The following is a 13,436-nucleotide window of genomic DNA, read 5'->3' as shown; positions in this document are numbered from 1 at the left end:
AAAGTTAAATATAACATTTCCAAAAATCTTTAGACTATTTTACCCTTCGTCAATTTCTTAATGGAAACAAAATAAATTAAAAAAAAAACTAACCAACCCTTCCTACCTCCTCTCAACAAAATACGTATCCCCTTCCCACCTTATTGTTCATCCTAGAGAGAGAAAGAAAGAGAATGATTTTTTTTTAATTTGATAGAGAGAGATGATTATCTGGAGTATAGATAGCTTTGTTCACTAAAAAAAAGGAGTATAGATAGCTTTGTCTCTGTTAGCACTAGTCACCAAACAACCCTCAGTCGCCATGGGAACTGAATATTCAACACCATCAACAATAAAGGACCAGCAACCCCAACAGGAATTTGAATAAACCAGACAATCATTTCTCGACGCCGCCCTAAATTTAATTCATAATCCCACCCATCTAATGGTAATCCATCAAGAGATTTCGATTCTTTGTAAATCTTCACGGCGAATTGAAGCAGCTCTTTTACAATCCCCAAGTTTAGAAACCTGGGAGTTTATATAGAGTTTGATTGTAGGAGATGACGATGATGATGATGAGTTAGGAGTTTTGGATTGTGTAGTTTTTGTTTAGATTTGGTTTGTAAAATAAAAAAATTGTGGATTATAAAGTGACATTCTGATTTAAGGGTTTGAATTGATTTTGCAACTGTTGGTGGTGGTGGGATTTTTGGACGACTGTAATTGGATTTATGGGTTCAAGTTTAGAACGGTTGGTGGCGGTGGGATTTTTGTTCCCATGTTGAATTTAATTGTTGGGTTTGATACTAAATCTGTTGCTGCTATTTATAAATGCAATTTGGGAAGTAACATCTCTCTCTCTCCATCTCCATCTCCTTTCTCTCTCTAAATTGGGTGGATTTAATTGCAGGTATGATCATGGGTGTATTAGCAAAATTATTTGGTACATTTTAAAAAATACACTAATATACATAGGAGAGATAACCTTTAAAGCCTTAATCATTATAGATCTCTCAATCTTCTTCTTCTTCCTTGCTTTATCTTCATCCACCATTACCATCAATAAACTAATCTCTCCAAGAAGTATTTCTCAGTACTGCTCAAATTCTTTAATTATTTTAATGGTTTTTTTTCTTGTTGAATGTATATTAATGGTTTTTTTTTGTTGAATATATTAATGGTTAGTAGGAAGAATTTGGGTCATTGTTTGGGTGGTGTGTTTTGTTAAATGGAGGAAGAAGATGAGTTAAATAGAAGAAGAAGATGAGTCCCAACTACTTTAGTTAAATAAACTAGGGGGGTCTAAACTGCAATACCGATTATGTGAGGGCAGGGTGGGAATATTTTTAAATGTAACTTTAGAGACGGAATATTCTCAAATGATTCCGTCAAAAGGGAGTTCAAAATGCAACTCTGGAAAAAGAGAGTCCAAACAGCAAGTCAATTATGGGAATGGGGGTCCAAACAACAAATCTCCCATGTATTTATTGTGCGTCCCACCGTTAATGGTAATGTTTTGGCCAGCGCTTTGGGGAAAGCTAAATAGTTTCCTGAAATTTTAAAGGGAATATGTAGAATTTTAGAAATTTTCCCGGGAAATAAATTTTAAGGGGAAATAAAAAAAAAACACTCCACCTCACCTCACTCTGTCTCCACCTCACATCTCTCTCACCACCTCACCTCTCTCTCACCACCTCACCTCTCTCTCACCACCTCACCTCTCTCTCTTCTCCGACAAGGTCGCCGGCCGGAAAATTTTCCGGCCGACGACCATTAAAAAAAAATAAAAAAAATTCACTCTTTTTCCCTCTTCTCTCTCTTTTTTTTTTTTTTTTTTCTTTTTTCCCTCTCTCTAGTTCTAGAGAGAGAGAAAAAAAAAAATTAGAGAGAGAGTGGAGGGAAAGGGAGCGAATTTTTTTTTTAATGGTCGCCGGCAGGAAAATTTTCCGGCCGGCGACCTGTCGGAAAAGAGAGAGAGTGGTGGGGAGAGAGAAGATGAGGTGGAGAAAGAGAAGTGAGGTGGAGAGAGAGGGAGCTGAGGTGGAGAAGCTATTTTGCTTTCCCCCTAAATAAAATTGTCAAACAAAATTGACCAATTTTTGACCAAGTCTTCGCACCCCGGAAACTATTTTACTTTCCCCAAAGCGCTGGCCAATGTTTTTAGGGAGGAAACCCTAGAGTTAGAGGTGCCCCTAGACTTTGCTGCAGAGAGGCGTAGAGGGCAACTCGATTGTTTTCAATAAAAAACGGTGAGTGTAGTCTTCTTCTATCAAATCAAAAAAGAAAAAAAAAAACTCATCATCCTGTTTTTCGGCGAAGAAGCCCTAGAGTTACATTCTTCTTCTCCTAACATGAAGACGAAATCTGCTGCCTTTCCTCTTAAATTATGTAAAAGCATCAACAACAACAACAACAAATTCAAGAAGAAGAAGAAGAAAAATACAGGTATTATTATTTCAGACCCGACTCTGCCTCATATTAATAGTAATAATATTAGTGGGTTTTTTCTTGGCGAAGACACATTAGTATACGAGATACTCACCAGATTACAAGTAAAATCACTTGTTCGTTTCAAATCAGTATGTAAACGATGGAATTCAATAATTAGTAAAGATCAAAACTTTATTGATTTACATCTTACCAGATCAAAATCAAGAAACCCTAGTTTATTTATCATCTATAGACCAACTGTAAAAAAGAACGATCCCTTCCTGTGTAAGGAGTTCTTCTCGACTGCTGACTTATTTGATGGCGGGAGAGCAGCATCCTTTAACTCTCTGAGGAAGACCTCTAGATCTTTTATTAGTAAAATTACAAACACTATAAATGGTTTGATTTGCTTCATTGGCTCTCGATTTCGTGAAGCTGTTCTAATTTATAATATTAGTACCCAAGAACAATCGCCATGGATTCAATCCTCTGACTGGTTCTTGGAAGAAGAAGAGAGAAAGATGGTCCCTAGAGCTTCTATTGTCGATAGTGGAACCACCTATCGTTTCGGATTTGATCCTGCCACTAATGTATACAAATTAGTCCGTGTTCGGCATCTACGTCGATTAGATATTGATTTGAATTATAATGTTTGTGAGGTCTTAACCCTTGGTATTACGCCTGTGTCCCCAGCTCGACCCAAACATTGTTTTGTTAAAAGATGGAGAAGGATTGATCAAGTCCCACCCCATTCACTAGGTACTCGTTCTGTTTATGTCAACGGTTATATATATTGGATCACTACTCAACTTCAAAAGTGTTGGAAACGGGATCAAAATCCTCCTGGTACTCCTGTATTTATAGTTGCATTTGATGTTGGAAAGGAGAAGTTTAGATCTATTCTAGTCCCTAATGTAATACATGATGAGACCAGGTATCATACTATAAATGAAGATGCATATCCACTCAATCCAAATTTTGATCTAATAGAAGTGAACGGTCGTGTAGCTCTACAAGTTAAAGTGAGTTATTACATTGTCAAGTTGTGGATATTAGATGATGACAATAAGGAGAGTACAACAACAAAAAATGGTAATTCAAATTGGACTCTATTGCAGTTAGAATTGCCATTTGAATGGAGGGATAATATTATTGATCTACGTATTCATACGATATCTGATCAAATAATCTTAACAACCAAGAGTTATTACCGAGAAGTATATTTTTCCGACGAGTATTTTTCTTTTTATTCTTATAATCGGGATAAGAATATCTGGGAGAAATTTGAAATCAGCGGAATCCCCGAAACCCTAAGAACTAGTTTTGATGATTTTGTTATATTCACCAAGTTTGTGGAAAGTCTTTTGCGTGTTCCGAACAATATATCTAGTAAAAAAAGTGACCCTTTGAAGAAGCATTATGTCTTCTGATGAGGAAGAGCTCTACTTTGTTCGTTTCTTACTATCTTGCTATATGATTTTTCTATTTCAGCTTTTCCTCATTTTCTGGATTAAATTAATTTGTATAAAGTTGATTATGTTTTCAAGTAGTGAGTTCCCTTTTTGAGTTTGCCTAAGAGCAACTCCAATGCAACACTCAATCTTAAACTCTGAGTGCTACATATGCTTTTTAGAGTTTTTTCTTAAAAACTCTCTCTAATGCAACACTCTATATATGGATCTCTAAGATGACGTGTCGAGGGTGGAATAGAGATATCTCAAGAGGACACTCTATTTCTAGAGTGTCTTCTTGAGATATCTCTAATATCTAACTCATCAATATTAAATTTTCAACCAATAGAAATCGAGTCTTATATATTCTCTAAATAACTAATTATTTATTTATAAAAATAACTATGACACATAAGTAACTAAGATAAGTTTAGAGTTTTGCATTGGAGAGACAAAAAAGGCCACTGTTTTGGGGAAAGCAAAAAAATTTCTGGGGAAGACGGTGGACAACAAAAAAAAAACTCAAACCAAACACTCCCCCTCAAGTCGCAGGAATAAAGGTGCCGACCGGAAAAGTTTCTTCTCTCTCCTCTCTTTTCTCTCTTCTCTCTCTCTCTCGCTCTCCTCTCTTTCTTTTTTTTTTTTTTTGATACAGTTCCGGCGAAGGGGTTTTCCCTTCGCCGGAACCCTTCGTCTGGTTTCCAAACGAAGGTGGGGTTCCTTTTTTGGAAACTAGACGAAGGCGTCTGGATCTGGTTCATCCAGATCCAAACGAGTTTCTGACGAAGAGAGATCCCCTTCGCCGGAAAGTTCGTGTGACAATAAGAGAAGGAAAGAGGATACGAGGAGAGAGAGAGAAGAAAATAAAGAGAAGAAAGAAGAAAGAAGAAAGAAGAAGGCCAGTGTTTTGGGGAAATAAGCAAAGTTTTCGGGGCAATAAATTTTGCGTGGAAACAAATTTTGTTTGTTTCCTCCAAACACTACCCATTTCTGATAAAAGTGACATATTATTGTTGACAAAATTAGGAGATAAAGATTTAAGAACATCAAATGAAACCCTAATTTCATCAATTGAATCCCATGATTTATTGTTGACAAAATTACAGGGAGATAGAGATTTAAGAACATCATTGAATCCCTCTCTTTCCTCTATCTTCTCTCTCGTTCTTCTCTTTCCGATAAAAGATGCCCACAAAGATGCCCACGCTAATGAATCACGACCTAATCCAAAGACTATGAAATTACAGGGAGATAAAGATTTAAGAACATCAAATGAAAACCTAATTTCATCAATTGTTTGTTGTGGGATTACCTTTGATGTTGCATAATGAAGGATTGAGAGGAGTTGAATTGATGTTGGGTTTGAATCCGTGGTGGTGAGTTTAGAAAGGAGGAAAAAAGATGGGGTTTAAATAAAACCAGTAATAAGAATTGAACCGATTACAAAATCGGTGATTCCGATAACTATGAATCGGAGATTTTGTGTGTGTGTGTGTGTGTGGGGGGGGGGGGGGGGGGTTGGGTTTTTTTCATTTTATTTTTGGAGAGGAGCAGATAAGAAAAGAGAGAGGAGATAGAGAGAGAGCCGGACGGCGGTGGCCGGAGATGGAGAGTTGGTCGGAGAAGAGAGAGAAGGTGCGTTTGGATTGATTTTTTTTGGTTTTTCACCGTCTTTCCCGGAAACTTTTCAGCTTTCCCCAAAGCGGTGGCCAAGAAGAAAGAAGAGAGAACTTTGTTTATGGTGATCGCCGACATTAATGGTGCAATTTGTCGAAATTCGGTGGGGGTCGCCGGAATTCAAGTTGAGGTGAGAGGACAAGAAAAAAAAATTTGAAAGGGTGATGTTTGGAGGAAACAAAAAAAATTTGTTTCCACCCAAAATTTATTGCTCCAGAAATTTTGCTTATATCCGCAAACACCAGCCCAAAAAAATTGAGGATCTCTACTTTCGTCACATTAGAGTGAGAATCTAAATTAAAATTTGAGACATAGGAGGAATAAAGTTTTTTTTAGAGTTTTGCATTAGAGATGCTCTTAGGTTCTTGAAATGTTGTAGTAGGTGGGTTATCATAAGAACAACACTTAGTCCACTTTAGTTGATTATTTAATCTATTGGCTCCCTACAAAATATGGTTGCCTAGAGAGTTAGTTACCTCAGGTGCATATAGTTTTTCTAGTGCCTCTTCAAACTACCAATCACGTCCAATGCATTGTGCTGGCTTAGGGAGAAAGTATTGTTGGCTTGGGGATGAAGATTGTTTGAGGTGGTTTTGGGAAACAGTGTAGGGAGCTAGGTGGGGGATTGACCGACTAATACCACCTCCTCACTTGCCATATGTTAGCCTATATATACACCCATGCACTCTTGAAATGATATACACTTTTCCCTCTTCTCTTATATACCTACTTGTATCTTTCCCTCCTCTCACCTTATACTTTTGGGTTTGTACTTTCTTTTAAGAGTTCTCAGAGAGAGAGATATATATATCATTTAATATATAATAACATAATAGTGTTCCAACAATCTATTTTCATCTCTCTTTAGCCTATTTAATTTTATCACGTTATCAGCACGAGTCTCTAGCCAACTGAAAGAAGTCGTTGCTCCGCTCCGTTGCCGAAGTCAACATCGGTGAAATATCGAACAAAATAAGCCGCTACTCCGTCTGTTGAAAGGTATAATATTTTCGTTCATATTTCATAATGTCTTACCTTGCTAGACTTGAATTTGCAACATTAGATATAACAGGTAAGAATTACATAGAATGGGCAGTCGAAGGTAAACTAACTCTAAAAGACAAAAATCTCCTGAACACTATTGTTGAAGGGAATAATGCAGATGAAATGTTACGGGCTCGTGCTTTAAGCTTTTTGAGACGTCACATACATGATGACCTGAAGTCAGAGTATTTGTATGTGGAAGATCCATTGGCTTTATGGAATATCTTAAAAGATAGATATGATCACCTGAAGATGGTCTTCCTTCCAAAAGCTCGAAATGATTTTATAAAACTTCGACTACAAGATTTTTCTTCTATTTCTGCTTATAATTCGAGTCTTTGTAAATTTGTTTCACGATTGAAAGTGGGAGGAGATATCATCACTGATGAGCAGATGATCGATAAAACTTTGAGTACGTTCCATGCCTTGGATATTGTCCTGCAGTCACAATATCGAGAGCGACGTTTCTCTAAATACTCTCAGTTACTGACTTGTCTTTTGGTCAATGAACATAATAACAAGTTGTTATTACATAACCATGAATCTCGATCCACTGGGTCTACACCTTTGCCTGAAGCACATGCGACATTGTCAAATGATCATGGCAGGAAACAAAATTATAAAGGTAAACGTGGTTCTGGAAGAAACCACCAACGTGGACCGCGCACGAACAAATGGGAGAGAAACATGCAACCCCCTTACCACCGGAAGTGGGAAAAGGGAGAAAATTCAAAGAATTATGTAGCGTAAAAGCCTGATAAAGTAAAGGGTAAGAATAATACCCCTCCCAAAGCTCGTGAAGAAGCTTGTTACCGTTGTGGTATGGAAGGTCATTGGTCCCATACCTGTCGTACGGCGAAACACTTGGTTGACCTATATCAAGCATCTCTGAAATCTAAAGCTGCACCAGAGATGAATGTTATGGAGTTTGATCCACCATTGTGTGTTGGACATTATCTCCCTGAAGGAATCGATCAAACAGATGATATGTTTAATATTACTGACTAGTGTGTTATCTTTCCTAACTATTATAATGTTATCTTGTAATATGTCATATAACTTTTTTTTGTAAGATATTAGATATTAGCTTATTTATAATTGTAATAGTTTTGTTTATATTATCAATATAAATAGTGTGGTTTGAATCTTATATGATATTCTTTAATTTTATGAAAGGTATGGATTCCAGAAGAAACATATCTAAAAGTGATGAAGATACCTGTCTAGCAGACAGTGGGACCACAAATTCGATACTTCGAAATACAAAATATTTCTCGACCTTAAAATTATTTAAGGCAAATGCGATTACTATCGCTGGCTCATCAAATCTTATAGAAAGCTCCGGAAGAGCTACTATAATATTGCCTCGTGGTATTAAACTTATTATTGACGACGTTTTGTACTCGACGAGATCCCTGAAGAATCTGTTGAGCTTCAAAGACATACGCCGAAATGGGTATCACGTCGAAACTAGGTCTATGGATAATAAAGAATATTTATATATCACCTCGAGTATATCATACAAGAAGCGTGTTTTAGAAAGACTTGAAGCTCTTTCTTCTGGGTTATATCTTACAGAGATTAAAATAGTCGAATCCTATGTCGTTGTTAACCCGAAGTTGCACGATCCAAATACTCATAAGATTTGGCATGATCGACTGGGACACCCAAGATCTACCATGATGAGTAGAATAATACAGAACTCTCAGAGACACCCTCTTTAGAACCAGAAGTTTCTGATAGATAGGGATTTTACTTGCACTGGTTGCTCATTAGGGAATTTTATTACTCGCCCATCCCTGACAAAAGTACATATCGAATCTCCCAAATTTTTTGAAAGAATTTAAGGTGATATATGTGGCCCTATCCACCCGCAGTGTGGACCTTTTAAATATTTTATGGTATTAATCGATGCATCAACTAGATGGTCTCATGTAAATCTGCTTTCGACGCGGAATCAAGCGTTTGCAAAGTTATTAGTTCAGATAATTCGTTTACGAGCTCACTTTTCTAGTGATCCGATTAAGTCGATGCGTCTAGATGGAGCAGGAGAATTTACATCGAGTACTTTTGATTCCTATTGTCTCTCAATTGGAATTAATGTTAAACATCATGTAGCTCATGTTCATACTCAAAATGGTCTAGCTGAATCATTTATAAAACATATCTAAATGATTGCGAGACTAATGTTGATGAGGACTAAATTACCGGTTACTGCATGGGGACATGCAGTTCTTCATGCTGCAGCTTTGATAAGGTTACGCCCCACTTCAAATAACCAATTCTCACCTTTGCAATATGTTCAAGGCCAGCAGCTAAACATATCTCATTTGCGTATTTTTGGATGTGTTGTATATGTTCTTATTACAGCCCCACAACGCACAAAGTTTGGGCCTCAGCGCCGACGAGGAATCTATATTGGTTTTAAATACACCATCTATTATTCGATATCTCGAACCCCTGACGGGCGAGACTTTCACTGCACGCTAGGTCGATTGTCACTTTGATGAGACAGTTTCCCGCCATTAGGGAGAGTAAATTTGCCTGAAGCAAATATTACGAAAAAAATACTTTCTTGGTTTACTCCAAATTTGTCTCACTTTAATCCTCGTACTAATCAATCTGAAGTTGAAGTACAAAGGATAATACATCTACAAGAGATTGCTAATAAAATGCCTGACGCATTTAATGACGCAGCGAGAGTGACAAAATGACACATACCTGCTGCAAATTTCTCAGCAAGGATAAATGTCCTCGAAGGACAGGATAAAAATATTGCAACAAATGAATCGTCTAAAACACGCCTGAAACGTGGACGACCAATCGTTCTAAAGATATAGTTCACCGGAAGAGGAAAAACTAACCACAAGTAAATAATGTCACAGAAGAGACAACAAGCTGCAACTTTAGCTAATATACCCCTAGAAGTGGGTGAAGCCCAAGAAGAGGCAGAAGCTCTAGATTAACATGAGTTATCTCCAAATGAAGAGATACCTATAATAATGCTTGTAATGGTAAAGTGTTGAATCGAGATAACATAATCATCGATGATATATTTGCGCTTTCGGTAGCTACTGATATTATCACTGAAAATGATCATTATGAACCACATTCCATTGAGGAATGTCGGAAACATCTGATTGGATAAAATGGAAAGAAGCAATACTGACAGAACTGAATTCACTTTCAAAACGTGATGTTTTTGGACCTGTAGTCCCGACACCCAAAGATGTAAACCCTGTAGGTTTCAAATGGGTATTCATCAGAAAGCGAAATGAGAACAATGAAGTTATTCGCTATAAAGACAGACTCGTGGCACAAGATTTCCTGCAAAGGCCAGGGATCGATTATGAAGAAACATACTCTCCAGTTATGGATGGAACAACCTTTCGATATTTGATCAGTTTAGTTGTTCTAGAAGAACTCGAGATGCACTTGATGGATGTAGTCACTGCGTATCTATATGGAAAATTAGATATTGATATTTACATGAAAGTCCCTGAAGGATTTAAATCGCCTAAAGACAACCCTTGTACCATGTATACACTAAAGCTTAATCGAGCCTTATACGGATTGAAACAATCTGGACGAATGTGGTACAATCGTCTTAGTGAATATCTGATCAAGGAAGGTTATGTAAATGATCTCATTTGTCCCTGTATATTTATCAAGAAAGGAGATACTGGATTTGCTATTCTCGCATTCTATGTTGATGATATCAACCTTATAGGAACTCCAGAAGAAATCTCTAAAGCTGCAGAATATTTGAAGAAAGAATTTGAGATTAAAGATCTTGGGAAAACAAAATTTTGTATTGGCGTACAAGTTGAAAGAAGTGTCAGCGGTATACTTGTACATCAGACTTTGTACACTGAAAAGGTCCTGAAGCGATTTAACATGGAGAATTCTTATCCACTTAGGACTCCCATGGTTGTTAGGTCTCTCGATGCTCTGAAAGATCCATTCCGTCCTAAAGAAGAAGACGAAACACTTCTTGGTTCAGAAGTACTATATTTGAGTGATATTGGTGCATTATCATATTTGGCTCAATGCACAAGACTGGATATTGCTTTTGCAGTAAATTTATTAGCTAGATATAGCTCTGCACCAACTAAGAGACATTGGGTCGGAGTAAAGCAAATTCTTCAATATCTTAGAGGAACAACTGACCTTGGATTATTTTATTCAAAGAGTTTATCTGGCGATTATCAAGTGAAGGGATACACAGATGCTGGTTATATTTTTGATCCACACAAAGCGGAGGTACAACTTTCTCATGGCGATCTAGTAAACAAACTATGCCGGCAACCTCATCTAACCATGCAGAAATTATTGCTCTCTATGAAGCTACAAGAGAATGTGTATGACTCAGATCTATTATTGAGCACATTAAAAGCTCAAGTGGTCTTGTCTTTATTACAAATTCCCCTACAATTATTTACGAAGATAATTCAGCATGCATCGATCAGATCAAAGAAGGATACATCAAAGGCGATAGAACTAAGCATATCTCTCCGAAGTTGTTTTATTCACACCATCTCCAGAAGTATAATGAGATTGATACCCAGAAGATACAATAATGTGAAAATTATGCTGAATTGTTCACCAAGTCTTTACCTACTACAACGTTCAGAAAACTAGTAGAAGGCATCGATATGCGACGTGTGAATAATATAATGATGTAAGACTACATCACTCTATCTGATATTCATCAGGGGGAACCTATTATTATATGGAGATTTTCGCATCTATTAGTACTGGATATTTACGCTCTGTACTCTTTTTCCTTCGTCCAGTTTTTGTCCCATTGGGTTTTCTGGCAAGGTTTTAACGAGGCAGAATTTCCGTATCCAACGCCACTCAGCATCTATGTTATTGTACTCTTTTTCCTTCGTTAGATTTTTGTCCCACTGGATTTTTCAGATAAGGTTTAAATGAGACAATGATTCCGAGTAGTGGTCATCCAAGGGGGAGTGTTATAAAGTGGTGGTTGCCCACAAAATATGGTTGCCTAGAGAGTTAGTTACCTAAGGTGCATATAGTGTTTCTAGTGCCTCTTCAAACTACCAATCACGTCCAATGCATTGGAGGTCCAATGATGTGTGCTGGCTTGGGGAGCAAGTATTGTTGACTTGGGGATGAAGATTGTTTGAGGTGGTTTTGGAATACAGTGTAGGGAGGTGGGGGATTGAAGCAATACAAGGATTACAATTTCCATTCTAGAAATACATGTAACTTTTCTTGAGGTAATTAACTTTTCTTAAAGTAATTGAAAGATTACAAAGAAAAACCAACTTTTGTATTGGAAAACGTCAAATATCTTAATTAATGCATGATATATTAAAAGTATCAAAGAAAGGGTATTCATGGAAAAGTAAGGGATTTTATATGATATATTTGGAATGTGACTCTTAATTTGGGACATCCAAAAAAGGAATAGTTGACTCTTAATTTGGGAAGGAGAGAGTAATATGATGAGAATATTATCCCAACAGTATATGTATATATGATTTGTATATTGTTGCAATATTCTTTAGTTCATATATATAATATACTCCCTCCGTCCCAAATTAAGAGTCCCATATTGGTAATCCAACTTATTTTCATATTTTTTCTTCTTCCAAGTTTACCCTTATTTATTTGACAACTTTTCTTGAAGCAATACAAGGATTACAATTTCCATTCTAGAAATACATGTAACTTTTCTTGAAGTAATTAACTTTTCTTAAAGTAATTGAAAGATTACAAAGAAAAACCAACTTTTTTATTGGAAAACGTCAAATATCTTAATTAGCTTAATTAATGCATGATATATTAAAAGTATCAAAGAAAGGGTATTCATGAAAAAGTAAGGGATTTTATATGATATATTTGGAATGTGACTCTTAATTTGGGACATCTAAAAAAGGAATAGTTGACTCTTAATTTGGGACGGAGAGAGTAATATGATGAGAATATTATCCCAACAGTATCGGTATATTATTTAATACAATATTGTGAAAATATTATTCCAATACCCCCCCCCCCCCCCCCCCCCCCCCCCCCCCCCAAGTTGGAGCGCGTGAAAAAATTTGAGACAAACCAAACTTGACTACTAATCGGTGAAACTGGTGCGAACCAAGCAGCTTCGTGAAAATGTCAACTACTTGTTCAGAAGAGCGGATATGGATCATCTTAATAGACGGTTTCAAGTTTCTCACGAACAAAGTGACAATCGAGCTCGATATGCTTAGTTCGTTCGTAAAAAACAAGATTCGCCGCAATGTGTATTGCCGTCATGTCGTCGCAATAAACCTGAAATAGTTCAGGAATTGGAATACGTAAGTCCTGAAATAGAAATTTCAACCATTGAAGTTCTACTATTAGAGAAGCCAGAGTTCGATATTCTGCTTTTGCGGAGGAGCGTGAAACAATCGATTGTTTCTTAGACTTCTAAAATAACGGGCTTGCACCTAACATAGTGAAGTAGCCGGTGGTAGAACGTCGAGTAATAGGACAACTGACCCAATTAGAATCAATGAAATCAGAAATGGTGAGACAGCTGGACGAGGAAAGGAGAATCCCATGGTTTAGGGTACCTTTCAAGTATCGTAGAACTCTAATCGCCGCATCCATATGGGTAGTGTCGGGTGTTGCATAAATTGACTAAGGTAGTTAACCGAAAATGAAATGTCAGGTCGAGTAATAGTGAGATAAAGGAGTCGGCCAATCAGACGACGAAATTGTGTGGGGTCATCAAAAGACATTAACCTTCTTTAAACAATATTGTGTTGTATACTTGTATAAAGTTAGCGTGTACCCCTATAAGCTTTTGACTGAATAGATGGGATTTCAAGTACTCGGTGATTGTGT

General features: G+C 37.0%; 1 protein-coding gene across 1 annotated transcript; it reads left to right on the top strand.

Moving 5' to 3' along the window:
- Window positions 1–2,282: 2,282 nt before the first annotated feature.
- On the top strand, window positions 2,283–4,005 carry LOC147551015 (putative F-box protein At1g32420). The gene has a single exon (XM_086670528.1). It carries the CDS (start codon window positions 2,334–2,336, stop codon window positions 3,840–3,842), a length of 1,509 nt encoding a protein of 502 aa, XP_086526654.1. The 5' UTR covers window positions 2,283–2,333; the 3' UTR covers window positions 3,843–4,005.
- Window positions 4,006–13,436: the final 9,431 nt, after the last annotated feature.

The sequence above is a fragment of the Eschscholzia californica genome, unplaced genomic scaffold (genome assembly GCF_041429995.1).
Source record: "Eschscholzia californica isolate CP2 unplaced genomic scaffold, dmEscCali1.0.p SCAF_3, whole genome shotgun sequence".
Taxonomy (NCBI): domain Eukaryota; kingdom Viridiplantae; phylum Streptophyta; class Magnoliopsida; order Ranunculales; family Papaveraceae; genus Eschscholzia; species Eschscholzia californica.
Note: the sequence above shows the minus strand (reverse complement) of the source record. Positions and strands in the feature narration are given on the sequence as shown.